General features: G+C 38.2%; 1 protein-coding gene across 20 annotated transcripts in view; it reads right to left on the reverse strand.

The window, feature by feature from the left end:
* Nucleotides 1–20751, reverse strand: part of ATP2B2 (ATPase plasma membrane Ca2+ transporting 2) — a 714211-nt gene that overhangs the window by 82754 nt on the left and 610706 nt on the right. For all 20 annotated transcript variants that reach the window (XM_074958190.1, XM_074958179.1, XM_074958178.1 and 17 more), the window contains 2 exons: nucleotides 5096–5337; nucleotides 4114–4348 (listed from right to left, as the gene is read on the reverse strand). In XM_074958190.1, the coding sequence (XP_074814291.1) occupies nucleotides 4114–4348; nucleotides 5096–5337 (477 nt within the window). The remainder of the gene's footprint in view (nucleotides 1–4113; nucleotides 4349–5095; nucleotides 5338–20751) is intronic.

The following is a 20751-nucleotide window of genomic DNA, read 5'->3' on the forward strand; positions in this document are numbered from 1 at the left end:
ATTCAGAAGATCAAGCAGTACATAGACTACTTTACACTATTTTTATCCCTATCTTTTAATTGCATAAAGGGAATTAACCTCTGCTCTCAGTTAAATAAAAAGTGGTCATAGTAATTTTCTGGAGCAGGCACAGAAAGATTTTCAACAAACACCATCCTGGGGAGCACACTTCTCTTAACAGAACGGTGCAAGGGAGATATTTTAGGAAATGTAAATCATTTTTAAGTTGGTGAAATGAGCTCTGCACTACAGTGCCAACTAAATATACCATTAAACAATGAAATTATGGTTTCCAAAGTCACCAATAATAAGGATAATGAGCAATATTTTTAAGTAAAGTTTTAGCTTGTTATAGATGCTTAGCCACAGTTATTAAAATCAGAAACTCAACTCCAATTCATTATACAATGAATAAGCAATTTGGTGACCGGCACTATACGTCGAATGTTGACTGCACTGCATTTCATCTAAAAGCTGCCAAAACTATACTGGAATGAAAAAAATATGTAATATATCACTTTGATAATTACCTACTGTTTCTTTATGGGCTTTTTTCAGTAATGAGGTCCTGCATCATCAACATAACAAGTGTACCCATTCGTATCTTATAATAAACAAGTACCCCAAGGGAACATCAATAAACAATTCATCAAAGCCAAAGTTGTTTGACACTACTTCAGTGCTTGCAGAAATACGAAAAGAAAGCATCCCACAAACACTGAATTCAGATTTAGTCCACACAGTCGGACAAGGAATTGCCTTTGCTTTTGTCTGACTCTGAGAAAGAAAGATAAGCTAACAAAGTATTAGCTAGGCATAGGTAAACTGCAGTCTCGTTGCAACATCCAAACCCCTTAACATGAGAGGGCACAGAAAACAATGGACAGAAGTGAGTTCCAAGCAATTTTATCACCTTTGGCCATAAAGGTGTCTGATGGAATTACCATGAAGCCAGCACGCCTACAAAAAAGGGACAAAAAACCTTGAAAGAATATTTAAATAACATGGAAAATATTTAAGCTACGTGGAAGAAGGGATGGGGCAAATGAATTTGAGGACTGGCAAAGTTCCCCCTTTATTTACATCAGAGATCTTTCAGTGAGTCATTAGAAAATAGCGCCAGATGGTTAGCAGGTATAAACTGGCGTAGCTCCGTTGACTTAAATAGAATTATGCCAATTCATGCCAGTTGACGATCCAACCTATATATTTTGATTTTAAAAAATTATTCGTATTAGAAGTAACACCTATGGGACGGTGTCTGACATTGAATTTATGGTTATTAACTCCAGGGGAGGCAGCTTGTTTTGCCAAGAAAAAGGAAGATCTGTGTTTCAGTGTAACACAGATTTCACTTAAGATATTTAGTCATTTTGGATTCGATTCTGCCAGGACTACTAGGGAAGATGAGGACTACACACTCGCAGGCAGATGTGCTGCCAGAATCCTTTCTGGGGTGGGGTAATGGGATTTATAAACCCTAGGCTGAGCACAGGCAGAAGGGAGAGGAAGGCTGATCACACCTCTGAGCAGCTGCCAGGATTGCCAATCGTAGAGACACGCACCCACAGCTGTGACCAATAAAGAAAACAAGCCCAGCTATAAAGGAGGGAGACAAAAAGGCCTGAGATAGCAGGACAACAGCCCCATGCCAGGCTGCCTCTGAAAAACAAGGAGACAAAAGGAGACCATAAGCCCTGAGGTTTAGGGGCTGATAGACTCAATATAAGTTAAGAGTTTATGAACTGGTCTAGCTGCAGACACATTGAAGTAGATCAGTGAGGGGAAAGCTGGGACCCCTAGAGAGACTACAATTTTTTTACAATTGTAAAAATAACAGAATATACAGAATTGTAACAGAATTGTAACGAAAGAAGCGAAATCATGCATATTCTTCATGGAAATAAACCTGTGCTTAAAGCCACTAAGAAACATCTGAAAACAAACTTTTCAGTTGAATTGAAGTACAGATGATACTGCATATGCAAGAAGCATGGTGAATCAATGCACCTACATATGCAAGTTCTAATCCCAATGCGGCCAACTATATCAGGATTTAACATTTCAGCTAAGCAGAAGCTGATCTTCCAGAACACAGAATCCCATTATCTGAAGTAGGGCATATGAATAATTTTCATTATTTGCACTCCATAAATAAGGTGGGTTTTTTGTTTTTTCCCCTCAGGGATTCGTAAGATTTTAAAATGATTAGAACCCAAGATTATAAATAGAATACACATGTTAGTAGCCTGGTATAAAGGTTTGAAATGTATGACTTTCAGGATTCCTGCATTAACTATAAATGAGTCATGCAGGTCATCCCAAACCCAATAAAACTCATTAAACTGTCAGAAATGCCATTTTGACTTCTTGCTTCTATCTAATCCACATTTTATGACACACCAGGAAGGTTTTGGTTTTAAAATCGAAGTTGTTTTAAGTTGGAATCTCAGGTTTGGTTTGGGGACAGAAGGATTAGTGGCCAGAGTGCAGGTGATGATGGATAAAATAAATGTTCTTTATCACATGAGTGAGTAGTTTATCACATGGCTGCAGAAATAGGGAATTTATCACACAGATGGGTTTTTCTACAGCATTACTATAGTTAGAACTATAAAATACTGGCTTTATTACAGCATTCAGGGAAACATAAGACTCACACATAGTCCTTCAGAGCAGCCTAATGTGTACATTTGATGTTCTATTAAAAAAAAAACCACAGTATTTCCTAAAACGTACAACGTTGCGGCCAACCTGATATCCAGGCAAGGAGGATTCAAACAGAATGATTAAAAAAACCTACTAAAAAGATCTATCATGCAAATTAAATGGGATGTAAGGGCAGGAAGGAGAGAGATTGCCACCAGACTGCCACTGCCTTCAACACAAAATCTCACTGCCTTTGTAAAGGGTAACAACATTATCAATGGATGGTCAGGTTCCAAAGTGAATTATAGTTATTAGTTCTAGACCACAGAAGCAGTGTGATCTAATGGACTGAGCATGTGACTTGGAGCTGGGAATTCCTTATTTTTACTCCTAGCATTTCTAATTTATCTTGGCTTTATCCTCTGTGTTATACGGTTTCCTCAACTGTAAAATGGAAATAATTCCCCCACATTGGTTTTAATGATTAATAATCAAGCACTATATAAATATATCAGATACAAACCAACCACCCCCTAACCTATCCCCTACATTGTAGTCTTAACGGGAGTGAACATTGTTCTCATTATCATGACATCAGAGCGCCTCTATTTCTTTCTGTGTTCTATTATTTTATTTTTATATAAAAAGTTATTTTCTTTTTAAGTTTTCAAATAAAGGCTACAATCAGCCAAAGACAAAGTATAATTCTGCAGACACTTCACACGTGCAACACTAATATTGATTTCAACAGGAGTGAAGATTCTAACTGACTTTTTACATATGGTGGCAGAATAACATCTGTGAATTTTAGGTTTGGATTTTTAACCCTTCAGTTGCTAACCTCTCCCTGGAAAAGACACTTGACAAATGTTGTCTTCATCCAAACATAACATTAAAAACAACTTGCCATCTGGCAACCCAGATTTTGCAACTGTAGTACAGTCACCAATGTGCCAAAGTAACAAAGAGCTGTTAATTATTGTTACAGAAAACAGAACTTCCTCCAGAGTAGATTTATTTTATGTTGAAAGCAAATATCAATTCATACTTATGCCTGCAACTTATTTTCTCAAAGGGAACCCATCTCTGTTCCTCATACCACTTCAATATTGGACCCTCACACATTACCTAACGCAAAGTTTCTCCCTTATTTTCTAGATGACCGTTCACAAGGGGAGCTTTTCTGATCTGACTTCCTCTAAAGTACTCACTGAGACAAAATGAAAATCTTGCCACCTTTTTCTTGCAATAGTTCTTATAACCCTATTTTTGCTATAATTAAATAATGCCAACTGAACAATCAAGGTATTTTCTCAGTTATAGGGTCTGCACCTAAGTTTTTGAGTCATCCAATTTGACTAATTAGAAAATTAAACAAAAATAAACAACTTCAGGAAATACAGTTCTTTTACTTCACACTTAAGTATCAGATAGTAGGCACTTTAACTTGTAAGGGTGACATACCTCAGGCCTTACTGGATCTTCAATACCAACTACACAAATGCAGGTCAGGTCAGTTAAAATGTCATTTTCACTATCCCAGTCTGGTTCTGGGTTGCTGTTGAAGTCCCGGTATGCAATGCAAATAGTTCTCAGTCCATCACAGGCCATGGGTTCAATCACTTTCTTCACCATCTCATCCCGGTCACGGGGTCTGAAGACACGAATCTCACCTGCTGCATTAATGATTCTAGAACACCTGTAAGAAAAGGACATGAACTGCATTTGTTTGGTTACTGGTTTCCATCATACCTGCTCATTTCATCCAACAGCACACTTTATTTTTGTTGTTAGTTTTAATTTCTAGTGCACTTCACAAACAAAAACAGATTCATTATTCTAATGTTGGGTAAGAGAATGTACCTATGATTTTAACAGTTGCTGGCCACATTTTAAGATGCTTTTATCTGACATTTCAGTTAGACTATGTAATTTCCATTAGGTCCATAATTAGTGAAGAAGTTACACACAAATTGAAAAAAAATCTTGCTAAGCCAAATGTGTGGTATATGTTCATGTCAACTAACAAGAGGACATTTGGATTTATATCCCTACGTGATAAAAGCACATTTCAAAAGTGCATCTGTTTACAGTCTAATGGGGAGGGAGGAGATGAGAGAGCAGAGAAATGCCAGCTGCAGTATCCTTTGGCGGCTAATAGAAGACAGGAAAGATGACCATCGACACTGGCCATCCAGACAATTGTGCAAGACTAATTACTTTTAAAAAGGATAAAAGATTAATCACATTAAAATGTATGTTACATTCCTGCAATAAGGTTAGTGCCTATTACTTGGAAATATTAGTTAGTTTCCAACTTCAAACCAAGACAATAAGGGCTTGATCCTATTTTCACTGAAGTCAGTGGCAAAATCCCCATATATTTTAGTACTGTGGGATCACTCCAAGTCACAATAAATAAGGCAAATAGACACAGTACACTTACTTCTTCAGAACAATTTCAGAAGCACCTTTGCTGTACATTCGGAAACTGCCATCTGGCATTTTAATGACAGTGCTCATTGACTTTCTTACGGAGTTAAACGTGTATACTTTGTAGAGTTTCTCCTCTGGGATTAGATTCCGAACTGGCTGGTAATCCTGCTTCAGTTGCAGGACAAACCCCAACAGGCCACATTCTGTCTTGTTGCCAACCTGACGAGGCAGGCCACCTTCCTTTTCTGGGGGCTGAAGGGAAGAAAGCATCAGATTTCAGCCCCTCGCTCTCTCATGTTTGGCAGTATACTGTACTTTTCAAGCCCAATAAATAATGAGGTCCCAGGCTACTAGTTAAGATCTAAAACCTTTAGAGTAAAGTCATAGCTCATCCAATTTTAAAGAGCCAGTGGAAGTTTTATACAATTAGAACAGACTGAAAGCAATCTATTTGATAATGGGGCAACATTTTTCTTTTTAAATAACCAGTGTAATTCTCTTCCACCTTTTTATCCTCTGGCCATTCGAGATGTTATGATGGTTATGGTACGTGTCCTTAAAAATAAATGTATTTTCCTCGGGGTCAATACATGTTCACAAACAGACCACCACCTTTTCCCATTGTATTGCTCCGAATCACGTTGCTCTGCTGTTTTTCATGGCATGGTAGATGTTTTAAGGTAACATTCATCCACTATAATTTTGAACCTACTTCGTTTTTAAAAATAAATCTACTAAATCATCTAATCAGAAGAATAAAGAGCCAATGGTATTTCCAGGGATCCATGAATATAATGTCTGTATCAATAGTTAAGTACTTCTAAATATCTATGAGTTACTACAGTATTTCAGTCTGCTACTTCAGACTGTAAATGCTTTATATGGGAAAAAGAGGGTTAAGTTATGACAATTATACTAACCCAGCAACTCTATCAATTCTGAATGGTACTACCCTTAGAAGAAATGCTTTTATTGGAAAATATTGATCCTCCCTTGCTAAGGTAAAAAAAAAAGTACAAAAGAAAACATTAGAAACAATACTATCAGCTGAAATAAAGCTAAAAAAATAATAGTTCTGTCATTAATACTGCTCCAAAAGACTTTAGTGGTCAAGTTTATTAGCTGAAGACCATTGAGGTCTTCAACCATCTTGCACTCAGCAAAGCTATCAAGTCAAATTCAGCCTTCGCATAAGCAGGCAAAACTCCAATGAAATCACTAAAGTTGATGCATTAAATCCATAGGGACTAGAAGTAGGGAAAAACCTTTCACAATTTTGATTCTCAATGTTTTGCAATATTTGAAATAAACTTACACATAGGCCCTGATTCAGCAAAGAATTGAAGTCATTGTCTTCAATGGGACTTAATGATTTGCTCAAGTGCTTTGCTGAATCAAAAGTCTGCTTAAGTGCTTTGCTGCATTCAGAAATATGTCCACATCAGTGGTGGATTTAGAGTTAGTGGGGCCCTGTGCTCAGCTTCATTTTTGCTCCCCCCCCCCCCCACAACAGGGGGAGCATTCTCTCTTATCTCCCCCCCGACCCTTGTTTTTCTTTTTTTTTTTCCCTGCATTCTCCTCTGGGGGCTCAGGGCTGGGGGTGCAGAGTCTGGGTGGGAGTTAGGGTGTGGGAGCAGGGTCTGGGTGGGAGTAACGGTGTGGGACAGGGCTCAAGATTGGGGTGCAGGGTCTGGGAGGAAGTTAGGGTATGGGAGTGGGCTGGGGCTGGGGATCTGAAATCAGGTTTGATTTTAGTTAACAGCTTGTTTTGAATGTAAATAGGTAAACAAGAAAAATATTACTGGTAGCATGAAAATGACCGCTCCTTAAGCAGAGGGGCCATGGTTTGAGTTTCCGGTGGAAGGGGTATACCTCTTTAAGAGCACAGAGGCATGAACGCTGACTCATCCCCCCAGGTGACTAGAAGAGAGGGGAGAGGATACAGGTGTAAATCAGGCAGGAGAAGCCTTCTTTCACTTGGACCAAGCGGAGCAGCACCCACCCTTGAAAGAGATGAAATACCAGGTTTGGTCAGGATCTGCTAGACACTCCTTTCTCTAGCACCTGGGAAGGAATATATCCCTTCCTGGCCAAGGCAGAGTGTGTGTATGTGGGGGGGATTTACCTTCCCCACACCAGGTTAGGAGGGGCCTTAGATAAGCTGAGTATGGAATGAGAGTTAGACTATTATGTCGCAACTCATTATGTAAGAGTGGGGTGGATGTCCAGTGCCGGTACTCTGTAAGGAAGGGATCCAGAGATCAGATAAATGGTTTGGTAAAGGATTTAAAGGAGGTGTTTGTTAAAGGAGCGGAAACAGGGGGGTTCCTATGACTGGCATGGCAGGAAGCCAACAACCCCCCACCCCTTTATAGCCCACCTTAATCCTCATTCAAGGGGAGTGGGGATGGTAAGGTCTCAGCAGCAGGTTCGCTGGGGACCAGAATAGACAGGTGGGGTGGGGGGCTGACAGAAGCACCTCAGGTAGATACTGAAATTATTATGGATGTACCTGCACTGTACACTTATCTGCTGGGTATGCCTCCACATTTAATAATAAAACTGCAGCCTAATTAAACCACATCCAGTGTCTCCTATCTTTCATCCGGTATAGACAGACAATGAATGATGCAGAAAGATTTTTAAATCTGCTAGCGAGTGTCCACTTTCCCCTTTAGCAGCTGCTGTCTCCACACTCTCTGTACACTATATTAAAACAAGCATATGGTGGTGAGAGTTGGCAGTAGCACTTCCTTTCCTATACTGTTTTACCACAAAATCTGTATGCCAAACTAGCCTCCTTGCAGATTGCTTTCGACAATTCATACGAGAAGCTGCTGGATGTGATAACTTCAAACTGTGCCCTCTGTAAGTTTATTTCCTGCTTAAATCTGCAGTTTATAACACTCAGAACAAAATTAAAAAGGACAAAGCGACTATCTATGAACAATTAACTGGAAACACTCTGTTGATCTTTTGCATTGTATGAAAGACACTAGAAAGTCTTTTAACTATGATTTGTGCATAGAAACCCATTTTTTTGGATGTTCAACCTCTAGAACACATTACAAGCTACTTTGGCTACTAACAAGATTGTTTGCTTACATATTGCTTGGTAAAATCTTGCACTGGAATGGAGATGGGCGAGGTGACCTAATATGTCTGTTTAAATTTTGTAACTTTTATTATTCTGTATGTACCATAATACCTTTAGTTAGCTCATTTAAGCCTTTATGTAATTTTGTATAATATTAATACTCTAGGTTTAGACATTCACTTGTAAAATGTACTGATCAATTAAAAACAGTAGTTTTCACCTTAGCCGCCCCAAAATGTTTCTCGGTCAAAGTAAAGCTGCATAAAAAGGCTTTTTTCTAAAGCTAGCATTGACACAGGACAGGGTTAGGATGCATGTTGTACATACCTATTCTAAGAGCTTCACAGAAATAATCTGCTACTTATTCTGCAAAGCAAATCATCTTTAATCGCATCAGACCACTTTAAATTTCATAATTAATGCTATCACTAGTGCCCTATCAACCCACAAGATCACATTATGTAACAATTTAGCACTTATTGAAGGACCAGTGCTATATATCATTACAAAAGACACTACCTCCCACTGAGATCATTAACCAGCTTCTGGCACCTGAGAGTATCAGTTGATGGAAATACAATCACTGTATGTACTGAATAATGAGAATATCATCAGTGGCAATTTCGTATACATATGGAAGTAGGCAGGGGCTAAATAACTGATTAGGTAGATATGCTACTAAGGAAGGGTTAAAGCTAAAAATGAAACTCTCTAAAGGTGACTTAAAAATGCTTCCATCTTTTAGTTAGACTGGGGAGTTACAAAAGCTTCCAGATTCACTATAGTACTTATTAAACTTCAGTTTTCATGGCTTGCCTGGTCCAATCCTATACTGGTAGCAGTATGGGCAGGTTACATAAGCCTTTCCAGTTTGAATTTCTATGAGTTCATGCAAAGTACAAAGTCTTCAGTTGGCTCACCAAATGCTTTTATGTGCAGCTGGTTGAGCTACTCTGCTAGAATAATACTGGTTAGGAATGTATCCCCTTTTTATTATTGATTCCAGTAAACTAATTTTGCCAGCATATTCTATCTATAACAAATGCTTCTTTTAGCTCTACTTGTGATAGAAAAAAACAGGAAGACAAACAGAAGAGAAATATTTTTTAAAAACATCCTTTCATTTTAAATTATAGAATAATTTAAATTCTACAGTTTGTGTACTGAGCCAAGGGAAAATGACCAGGATATGCAGGGTTTATTTATTTATTTATTTTTAATTTAAACCTAAATGCACAGAATTTAAAGATAACTTGGGAGAAATAAGACTGTTCAGATGATGTGTTATTTTTTCATTTCCAATACTGTACAGAGGGAAAGCAATTTCAGACAACTGAATGAATCTATAGCATTGCCAAATCTGGAGATGTTCCATCTTGCTGCACAGTTTAGTTTAGTGTTTTAAAATTCTCTGCTATGGAAATAATCTAAAAAAAGATAAAACAGTCACACACTAGATTTAAAATCAAAGTGATCAACTTGTCTTAGAGAAATACTCTGGTGTGCAGGTTTATTTCAGTAAAGTAAAGATGACAGAAGAATTAGTATTTCCTTTCTAAAACCTTATTTACAAGACATTTCAGCCAGGCTGGAAAATAGGGGAAAAGTAGTCAAATTCTACTCATACATAACTCTCTAAAGGCCAAACTTGTATAGCTTAATTTTATTATTAACCTAATAAGGAGCCACAGTTTATCGGATATGTAGTTACGTAATGCACATTTTTCGTTTTGTGGAAGTTGCAATAAAGAGAAGGCAAATTAAAATGCTCAGGTACCTATTTACTCAAAAGATCAGAACAGCCCTAGGTGAGCAAAGTGCACATATTTGATCAGCATCCTTGAAAAATTTCAGCTCTCTTTTTAGATAAAAAACAAAACCAAAGAAAAACAAGGTGCCATTACAGATAACAAGGGTCAGTGGCACACTGTTAAAGTACCTTTAAAAAAAATTTTTAAAAATTTTACAAGAAGGTGTCAGTGATGCATCTCCAGAATAAAGACATCTCCTTGGTTGTCCCTGCCCTGCCCCACAGCGTGACCTCTCATGCACAGTGCGTGTCAGGTAACAGCACATGGAGGACCATGCACCTTCATGCATAAGGCTATATTTTAGTCAGGGGTATTTTTTGTAAAAGTCATGGACCAGTCACGGGCAGTAAACAAAAATTCACGGCCTATGACCAGTCCATAACTTTTCCTATGTACCCTAACTAAAACTTGGGCCGCGGGCTGCATGACTCGGGACCCCCGCTGGCACTGGCATGTGACGGCGCATGGCCTGGGACCCCTGATGGTGCTGCGGGAGGGGAATTGATGGGACTGGCAGGCTCCCTACCCGGCTGCAACCAGCATGTCCCTGCAGCTCCAAGAGGGAGTGGCAGCTGGGGGGGGGGTCCATGTGCTGCCCCCGCCACCTGCGCCGGCTCCGCAGCTCCCATTGGCCAGGATCAGCAGCCAATGGGAGCTGCAGGGATGGCACCTGCAGGTGCGGGCAGAGTGCGGAGCCCCTGGCCCATCTGCCTAGGAGCTGCAGGGACATGACAGTGGGAGCTGGGGAGCCTCCCCTCCCCCAGATAAGTACTGCCCCACTCCCCACATCGCTGAGCCCCCTCCCACACACCCAAACTGCTGCTGCTGGCCGCTACAGAAGTCACGTGACCGTGACCTCAATTACAGACACGCAGCATTATTCATGCATGATACTGGAGAAAACCTCATTTGGTTTTATATCAGTACCAGACAGGGGAGAAGAGGACTATTCAGCTTAAAACCAAATGAATGGCCTGCCTATTCTACAATGGCTTGTTTGAGGAACGAGCATCAGTATTCTCTATTTCTTGTGACAGATTCTGATCTCAGTTACCCCGGGTGTAGATCTAAAGTAACTTCATTGATTTAACTGGTAATGGAGATGTCTCTGGTCTTTCAGGAGTTTTTGGCATTGTACAGTTTAATAAAGGATAATAGACTGCCTCTAGGTTTTGTACTCACAACAAAAAGGGTAACCATTCAAAATACAGGTAATACTTAATAAAGTTGTTGCTTTATAGCTCAGAAATAATAGTTTACAATTCTCACAAGATTATCGACTAACCATCTAAACTGAAATAATCTTACCACCATAACATAAAAAACTTGTTGTGGAAATTCAGTTAAATTGAAGTCCTAAAAGCCATCTTGAAATTGGAACATCATAAGGGATTGAAAAAAAGAGCAGTTAACTTCTCAGAGCTGAATTTCCCTTATATAATATTTGATCTCATTTGTTGGATTAAAAGCCAATGCTACACTTAGAAAAACTGCCAATCTTTAAGAGTTTAAAGACTTTTCAGCATTTATGCACAGTGCTAAAGAGACTCCTTTAAGTGTTACAACTCACTTCTATTATCTCCACTACCCAGGGTGGTGCACTTTATCTTCTTTGGCCTGCAGGAAGATTTTAAATTTTTGAAACACTAAACTGAGGTAAAACCCTCCTTTTATTTCCCCTCAAAGTCTAGTCAGCTTTAACAACACATCCCAACTCTTTCCAACAGAGGCATTTCCTTAAAGATGGGCAAACTTCAAACCCGAATATCAAAATTTCCTCCATTTTCTGCATAAAACATCACTCTGACTCCTATAACTATGCATCCAAGGTCCTAACATCCATTTCCTATGTACATAACAGTGATTGGTATCAAGTACTGGTGCTAAACTTTTCCTGGGAACCCTGCGACAAATAAGAATGAATATCTTCTATAATTTGGTAACAAAGGGCTAGTCATCAGTTTTCTAAGCCACTGAAATATGGTCTTCACTCGTCACTTCATATGCCAGTGTGCATTGTGTGCAAGAGGTACGTGCTCTTTAAAATGAGAAAAGTTTATTTTATATTTATTTTATTTTTATACTCTCTCTCTCTCACGCACATGCGCGCATGCACCTTGGCAGAGAACTCACCCTTCCTACACAGTTTCCCCACAGATCAATACCTTCCCTGGCTCTAAAACCCCTCCTACTGCTCTAGCTCATAACCCACCCCCCTGATTCTCCCTAGGCTCTCACCACCAATAGAACTCCCACACACAGACAACCTCAACCTCTCCCTCTCCCCCGGCAGCCCAACTCAGAAAATCCCCATATCTGGAGAATAAAGGTTCTGAGCCTTGTAAGGTTCGGCGCATGGAAGGGGATTTTAGAATTTAGAAGGGAGTTGGGTTGAGGGACATGATGGCTGGATGGACTGACAGCTGTGTGATAGCGAACTGGTGATCAAGGGGGTCAGTGTGGGATTGTGGTGTGGAGCACTGTAAGAAAGGGAGACAGAGACAAGAGGCCATAACTGGGAGACTAAAAGGCACAGAGACAAATAGCTAATAAAAAAGGAGATTCTTCAAGCCTGCCCTTTACTGAGATTTGTCCCAGATTTTCATTCTGAAAGAGAAATCAGGGAGAGGGAATATTAGGCAACCCTTTTCTTCCATCTCCCCCCATCCATCTCCTCCAAGAAAACGGTAACATCCCTCCAGTCCACTTTTTCACTTTGAAAAATCCACTGGGAATCAGGCACCTGCAGTTCCCACCACTTGTTTTGGGTACCAATCACCACTGTTCTAACTCAGCACAGAAAACATGAGACCATGAACTAAATCCTGAATATCACACACTAATTGGTTAGACACATCCCAACTGATAAGCACACAGATCTGTTATCATGCAAGATGTGTTTCTATTTTCTCGGTTATAACTAGTTCTGATACACTGTATTAGTGTGATCACTTAGAGCAATCAGTGCCAGGTCACTGAAAGGGAGCTGCAATGGGCTTGATCTGAACCCAAACCTAAATCAAAAGTTCTTGCCTATGTATTCTAATTACATCATGGGAAGTCCCTGGAGCAATAGTGTTTGTTTGCAGCTGCCAAATTACATAAGTTAAAATTTTTTTTTAAATTAACCAACATTGTTTTTAAGGTCAGGGGTTGAAAAGAAGAAATTACAAAGAGAAACATTTTCTTTTAATATCACATTGCATGTTGAACAAATGATTATTGCACACATTTTTGAGGTACTGTTGTTCAGCTTTCGCTTTGAGGAGTCTTATTTCTCTTTTTGGGGGGGAAGTATTAGTATCATGTCGCAACAAACTGGTAATGCCAATGATCTACATATAAAACATTGAAACTAGGGCTTGAATTGGGCCAAGTTGTGCTGGTTGGAAACCCTGGTAGGTTGTTGTTTTTAAAAAATAAGCTCCCATCATATACTCCAGAATCTCAGGTTAAATTTAAAACAGTAAAGCTCCAGATGTTTTGATTTTGGGGATAGCCTTGAAAATGTGAACTAAATATAATCAATGCAGTGATGTCTGCCTAAGTTTGCAGACAGCCTCCAATAATAGCTGTCAGAAATGTGAACTATATCATTTCCCTCCATAAAGGTATTAAATCTGACACTGAATGACGCATATTTAAAGGTCAACGTTGTTAACTATTTAAGTTCTGAGCAATCTAAAAACAAGCTCACCAAAACCATCCTTCAGAAATGTTAATGAACTGTGATGGGCTGTCCTTTCATTGAAGATTCTATTGTACAGTCCACTGCCTATTATACACTGAACATATACAAGCAATCTCACATTATTTTGGACTGCATGTTAAATTGAAATTGGGGGCTCAAAGTTTAAAGGCCTAAACAACTTTGTATATTGTATTTTATATTTTGCCAACAAAAGTAATTAGCAGCCCATGGAATTTAGGGTAGAGATGCTGATTTATTTCATAACTGTTTAAATATCAAATAAGCTCAAATTTATTGTCCAACTGATAACAGCATCATCTTCTTTAATGTCCAAGTTACAATACTCGGTAGAATAAAATAAGATGCAATATACTAACAATAGCTCAAGCAAATGTAGTTACTTAGGCAGACTTGCAACTGACACAGTTAAATCAATCACTTCAGTTAGATTTCTATTTAAAGTCAGGTTTGCTACTTCCTATTAGATCATTAATATTTGTTAATCCTCTGAAAACATTTCTGCAAATTATGTAATAGTTTTTCTAAATTTTAATGCAATCTCACTGTATTATGTAATTTCACTACCACGATTTAAGATATATATATAATATATGGATTGACCATATCTAAAAGTTTACATACTTCAGCATCCATTGTCTCATCAAAAACAGAAGTGCAATCATCGTACAAAAAATGGCCAGTTGTACTTATATAATGTAGCAATGTGACTTTTCCTATCAGCATGGTAAAGTCGAGAGAGCAGAAGTGATGTGGCTCAGTGAGCATGGCTTCATACTTATTTCAACCCACATAATAGCAACAAGAGAGAAAATGATATGGAAATCAGAACTATTCAAAAATCCCAGAAGAATAATGGTTACGAAAGATGATGAAATCAAGCATAAAGAACAGACTGAAGAGCTGGTGGAGCTCTACTCCTTGCCTGCTGCACTGTTAAATTTTTAATAAATGCACTGCCTTTAATATTAACAGCAAATAACTAAATCATCCGTTTAGTTTCAAAGACCAGTTTGTGTGTGATGGCTTTAAGTAATTTAATTGTATGGTCAGAAACTTTACAGCAGCACTGAAAGCTGTTTCCCCTCTTTTCCTATTAAGATAAAAGACTGGTATGTCATTACTCTGGTGAGAATTTTCCCAAAGCGCAAAAAGCACAGATTAGAAATAAGGTATCTGATTAACACGAACCACCACGCAGATTGTCCCAATACATTTTCTCATATATGCAAACTGCAGACTTAAAAACTACGTGCAGTGTTTACATGAACATGCTTTTTTTTTTTGTACTATGTTTATGTATGAAAGAATAATTAGCACAGCAACTAGAGCTATTTCCTAGTTCCACCAACTCCACAACTAGGAAGATAATAAATGGAGAGGTTACGGTGGAATCCATTGTTACAGCAGATTTGCAGGCTGTTTAGACGTTACTTTAAGGGACTTCTGAATAAACTGTAGACAATATATAGAGCAACTCAACCAGCAAAGCTAAATTTCATAAACAGAATCTACTCTGGACATGAATCTAAGGAGGTTATCAGTAGGGAGCTCAACGCTGATTTTCCATAAAGCAGGTTTGAGTTCTTACAGCTCAGTATATGAACATATCCCTTATATGATACAGAAACTGTTTAAACTCAAAATCTGTATAGCAACAAAAATGTCTGACACTACTTAAAAAGCAAGGATTAAGGATAAGAAATTATTGCTACAAATGAAGGTGGCATTAAATAGCTGTAAAATAAGAATATTTATCATGACATGCAGGTGAAAGAAAGATGGACATGGATGGATGTAAGCAGCAAGCACTATCTACCCACCCTCTCTCACATACTTGGCACTTAAATGCATCCATTGCAGGATTTTCTGAGATCATGACATTTATTTACAACTCACTGATTTGGTTATTTACGCTGATTACTTTTTATACAAGGACAGCCTTTTACGAATTTCCTCATCTAATCTATAATTAACTCCAGTTTAAGAAACTCTTTATCTGAGTGGTCCAATAGTAATCTTACACAGTAGTAGTAGTTGGCCTAAATAGCAATCTATTTTATGTCAATATTTTAAATAAACCTAAGGAGTTGAGAATGTTTTTTTTATTGCTGGATTGACATTTACAATTGAGATCATAGAATTTATTTTGTTGGTATTTAATAAGTTCCATAACTATCCTACGATTTCTTGAAAATAACCTTCTCTATGCTGTTAGAGGAAAACCTACCAGGTCTTATCAATCTGAGGTGTTTTTAGGTGCTTACTACTTTAGAATCTAAATAATGATAGTAGTATACATTTCTTCTAGCCATCTATTAGGAATATCTTACAGATTTTCCACATCTAGTAAATACTGATCCTTCATTCTGAAAGTGAAATTAACTCTCATTTAGAGGACAAGAACAAGGTTTAAACACCACTAAAAGTAATCAAATTATGCTTATATTATGCAAGGGATCCAAGTGGTGCATACACTTTGTGTTGACCCTCTGCAGAGATGTGAATTCTACACTAGATGAAGGAATGATTATACATTTTGAAAGTATTAACCTTGAAGCTATCAGACATGAATTTGTTCTAAAAATCGAAGACTGTTTGCTATAACCCGCATATTCAATAGGTGCAATGTGTCTGAGTGTCATAGTCCTTCCTTAATGATTAAAAAATATGCATTAGTCAGTGCATGTTACTGAGAGCTACGGCGTGCAAAACTATTGACCTCTGTTACTATGAAAACTGCTGGTTTAAGAGGCATTACTAGAGTCACTGCAAAATGCTATAAGAAAACAATATTTGTGTTATTATTTATATTACCATAAATGCCTAGGAGCTCTAGTCATGGACCAAGCCCCTACTGCGCAGGGCACTGTACAAACAGAACAAAAGGCTGGTCCCTTCCCCAAAGAGCTTACAGTCTAAGAGTACGTCTACAGTGCAATCAGAGGTGTGACTGCAGGAAATGTAGACGTACCCACACTAGCTTTGATCAAGCTAGTGCCAATGGCAATGAAGCTGCAGCAGCATGGGGGGCAGAGCAGGGTGTAAAAGCCTTCTCTGGACACTGGATATGTACTCAAGTGGTTATCCCATGCTGCTGCTGCTTTATTTCTCTTGTTATTTCAGCTAGCTGGACCAAAGCTAGCTCACATATATCTACGTGTGCTGCAGTCACCACTCTGATTGCAGGCATACTCAAAGAATAAAGAAAGAGACGACAGATGGATACAGACAGACAAGGGAGTACAAGGAAACAAAACGACAATATTGGTCAACACAATAGGCAGTGGTCTCAGCTCAGCAGCTGTGTAATCATCATGAAGTTTTTACAGGCATCACAGAAAAAGAGAGTTTCGAGGATAATGAAGTAGCTTTACAGATATTTACCCCTCAAACATTTGAGAATGCCTTATTTGCCATACACTAGCCAACACCATTAACACAGCTATCAAAATGCATTGGATCAAACTAATTAATGTATAATTGCATGAATTGGATTTGCTATAGCAGCACGGATTCTTACCCTGTCCTATTACATTTGTAAGAGGGACAAATATTCACTTTGAAAGCTTCCAGTTAGGTTCCTGTCTTATTAGCCAAATTATTGACTATATATTTTTAAATTTACATTTTGCTAATTCTTTATTGTGATAGAGGACAAAGATTTAAGAGCCATACAGTCTTAGCAGATAAAATCTTGCAATTCAATTGTAAATCCTCTTTTAAATTCTATATCACAGAATCAAAGAAGTCAGAGATGGGAAAGACCTCATAGATCCTCCAACTATGAAGTTTTCTCATGTTTTGGTCAGTCTAGTTTTAAAAATCAAAGGCAAAAGAGACTCCATTTCCCTCAGGAGACTATTCACCAAACTAATAGTCACTTTCAGAGAAGCTTTATCTAATATTCAAACAAAGTTTTCTCTCTTAATTTCATCCTAACGCTCCAATGTAAGACACTAGTTCTGCTTCAACTTTGGTGATTACACCAGTCGGTTAGCTGCACTGTCCCCCCAGACAACTTCTTTTAATAGTGCCTTTAGGCTACTCCCATCACCCCTGGAAGTTTTTGCTGTTCTAATCCGAATTTAGTCCAGTTTATAATTAATATTCTATATTCCAAAACAAAAAGATGTTAAGATAGAATTAAGGTTGAATGCATCCGCATCTTAAAACTAAAACCAATATTACTGAGCTGTTTATATTTATCCCCAAACCAAACACTACAAACACAGAAAATTCAGAGTTTACTTTTAACTTAAAGGAAATCATGTGAAGGTATGAAAACATATGGTTGAGGCACCCAAACAACCTAAATTCTGCCCTGGAGTGATCAAGTGATTATGATTAACTCATTTTAGTGTGTTTTGGTTCTGGATTAGATTAAACTAAACTGATTTTTAAAAACACATCAGGTATTTTTCTCCATATTTTCTCCTGCATGGTGCCAATACAAGGCAGAGTTATGGTAGTTTAACCATGCACTTCTATGCATTAACATGTTTCTTACTGATACTAACTCTCAAACTTAAATCTATTTTAATGTCTTTTTTTTGTTTTGGACTGTCTTGTTTTCTCACATTTCTTTGTTATTGTCAGCAGCTGGACTTTGTATTACATCTTATTGGAAAACTGTGACTATCCCTCCTGTAGAATTGTGGTATAGTAACATATGGACCATCCCTGTAATGGAAAAGCTTTCACATCATCTTTAGTTAGATTCTCTCAATATTAAGCTTATCCTGAATGAGTAATCAGGAATGTACTATGTAGTGTATTAAAGTTTTATTGTGATTTGCCTTAACGTTTTTAAAAAAATTATTAAAAGTTTCATATATGAACACTAAACAAGAGTCCCAAAGAGAATGTTACCTTGCAATATTTCTAAGGATTTGAAGATATGTTACAGCAACCTTAATTTAAAAATAATAATGGATAAGAGCAGATTCAACAATACACCTATGTAGTGCAAAACACTCAGAGCACGCTGGCCAGTTAAGGTCTTTCCAGCTTCTTTACATCCCTGCATCCCAAAGCAGTCAAGGTACCTGGACCCTGGTCTGCAAATGGATTTACTGGTTTAGAGAGCTGTGTTGGTGAGACTGCAATTGAGGAGCCCAGTCTCTGAGTTCCAATGTCTGCGTTTGAACTACTCCCTCTATGCTGCCACCTCACTGAGATAGCAGTGCCATGGGGAGACTTTCAAGCACAAATACTAAGCCCAACTCTTTAAAGGGTGTCTGGCCTAAGTACTATACCAGTGAAAACTCTGGACACTTGTGTCCAGTCTCTTCCCTCATACCACTCACCCATTACAACCAATGGATTTGTTGGATGCAAATTAGCTATAGAAGAAGGGTGGTGATTGATTGAGTTAACTCTGATGTCCATTTAAGAGATAAAAGAGCTGGTTGACATGTTCCTGCTTCAAGTCAATTCATGTTAGCTAAATGGAAAGATTCAGGAGAACCTTCTCCATTATTAAGAACACTTGAGACAGGAAAAGGCTGATAGATGCTAAATTTCTGAAAGGAACTCATTTTTAACTTTTTTCTTTAACTCACCACGACCATTTTGCCTTGTAAATTCTCTGGAAATTTTTTTTGTAAGTTTGGGGAAGATGCACTGCATTCTTCATACATAACAAAGATGTTGAACCCCTGATTCAAGTGCAAAATGGAATGCAACCTTAACTGTGGAGTTGCAACCAGCACCTCTATAACAAGAGAGAAATTAGACAGTTGTCACTTTGTTTTAGATCTGTTAAACTGAGTTTTTGCTAAGTGTTGGTTGGAGACTGGCTTCACTTTTATAACAGGCACAGAAAGAAATTCTGAGTGGGACGGTCCAGAGGATGATAATTACATTTTGCAACAACTTTTGAGGTTTCAAAAAACTGGTTTCATTATGCACTCAAAAGAAAACATACGCTTTTGAATGTATCCATGAAAATGGAACTGTGTCAAAATGTCTGTTTCCAGACTGAAACCTGAGCCCTTTGATTTGAGAAGCGAGAAGGGAGGCATGCATCAGCCCGAGTGCTTAAAGCAAATGGCCAGGGATATGGGAGACCCAGATTCAAGTCCCTGCACTGCCTGATTCATAGCAGAGTCTTTTATCCCAGATTATTCTGAACCAGGCACAGTAGGGACGTGACCCTAGGCCTCCCACAGGCCACTGCCCTTACCACTAGGCTATAAAGTGAGGGTCTCTCTCTCTCTCTCTCTCTCTCAAAAACAAACAAACAAACAAACCCACCCTTCCAGAAGAAAACAATCAAAATCAATGTATTTCCACAAAACACTTTGGCTCTGACAAAAGAGAAAAATGTTCCAACCAGCTCTAAACTTGAGTCTGAACTTAATGAAAGCCTCTGTCTGACAGATTTGGTATCTTGGAAGCGTGATAATGGGATACAGAGCTTTTTATCTCTAGGTAACTAGCTCAAATCCAGCCCTAGTCAATAGAAACTGAAATAGTCTCTCTGGGCTGGAAATGATCCAGGATATCACCTTTGAAGGATTGAACAACAACATTTAGTCAATACTAGGATCTGCAATATGCTATATGTCTATATTTTAGATTTGTTGCTAGGTGACTATTATTGCTAACCATGAATTCATTTCTTCTCCGTTACAATTATTCATTTCAGAAAATCATAGATAACCCATAGTACATTTAGTATTGTATTTGCTTATATTTAGTCATGAAAAAACTCAATGAAGTTACTTAAAAATCAGATTACCTTTGATTTTAAAAACAGATAATTCTGTTAATTTGACAAGAAAATTTTTTCACAAAAAAATTGACACACTTTTGTCATCTGTCTCTTGAAATTTCACATGAAGGCCAAAACAGGACACCTACTCCTTTCTCCAAGTGAGGTTGCTTTCAGCCCATTGTCACTTTAACTATCTCCTCAAATCACCTGATTAGGTAATGTTTATGTTGGGAAAGTCCTATGGCTTGGTAGCTCTTTTTCAATCCCACTGTTTGAACTAGCCAGTTCTCTGTGGCACCAGTATTTGAACCTTGACATTCTGGCACAT

The sequence above is a fragment of the Natator depressus genome, chromosome 7 (genome assembly GCF_965152275.1).
Source record: "Natator depressus isolate rNatDep1 chromosome 7, rNatDep2.hap1, whole genome shotgun sequence".
Taxonomy (NCBI): domain Eukaryota; kingdom Metazoa; phylum Chordata; order Testudines; family Cheloniidae; genus Natator; species Natator depressus.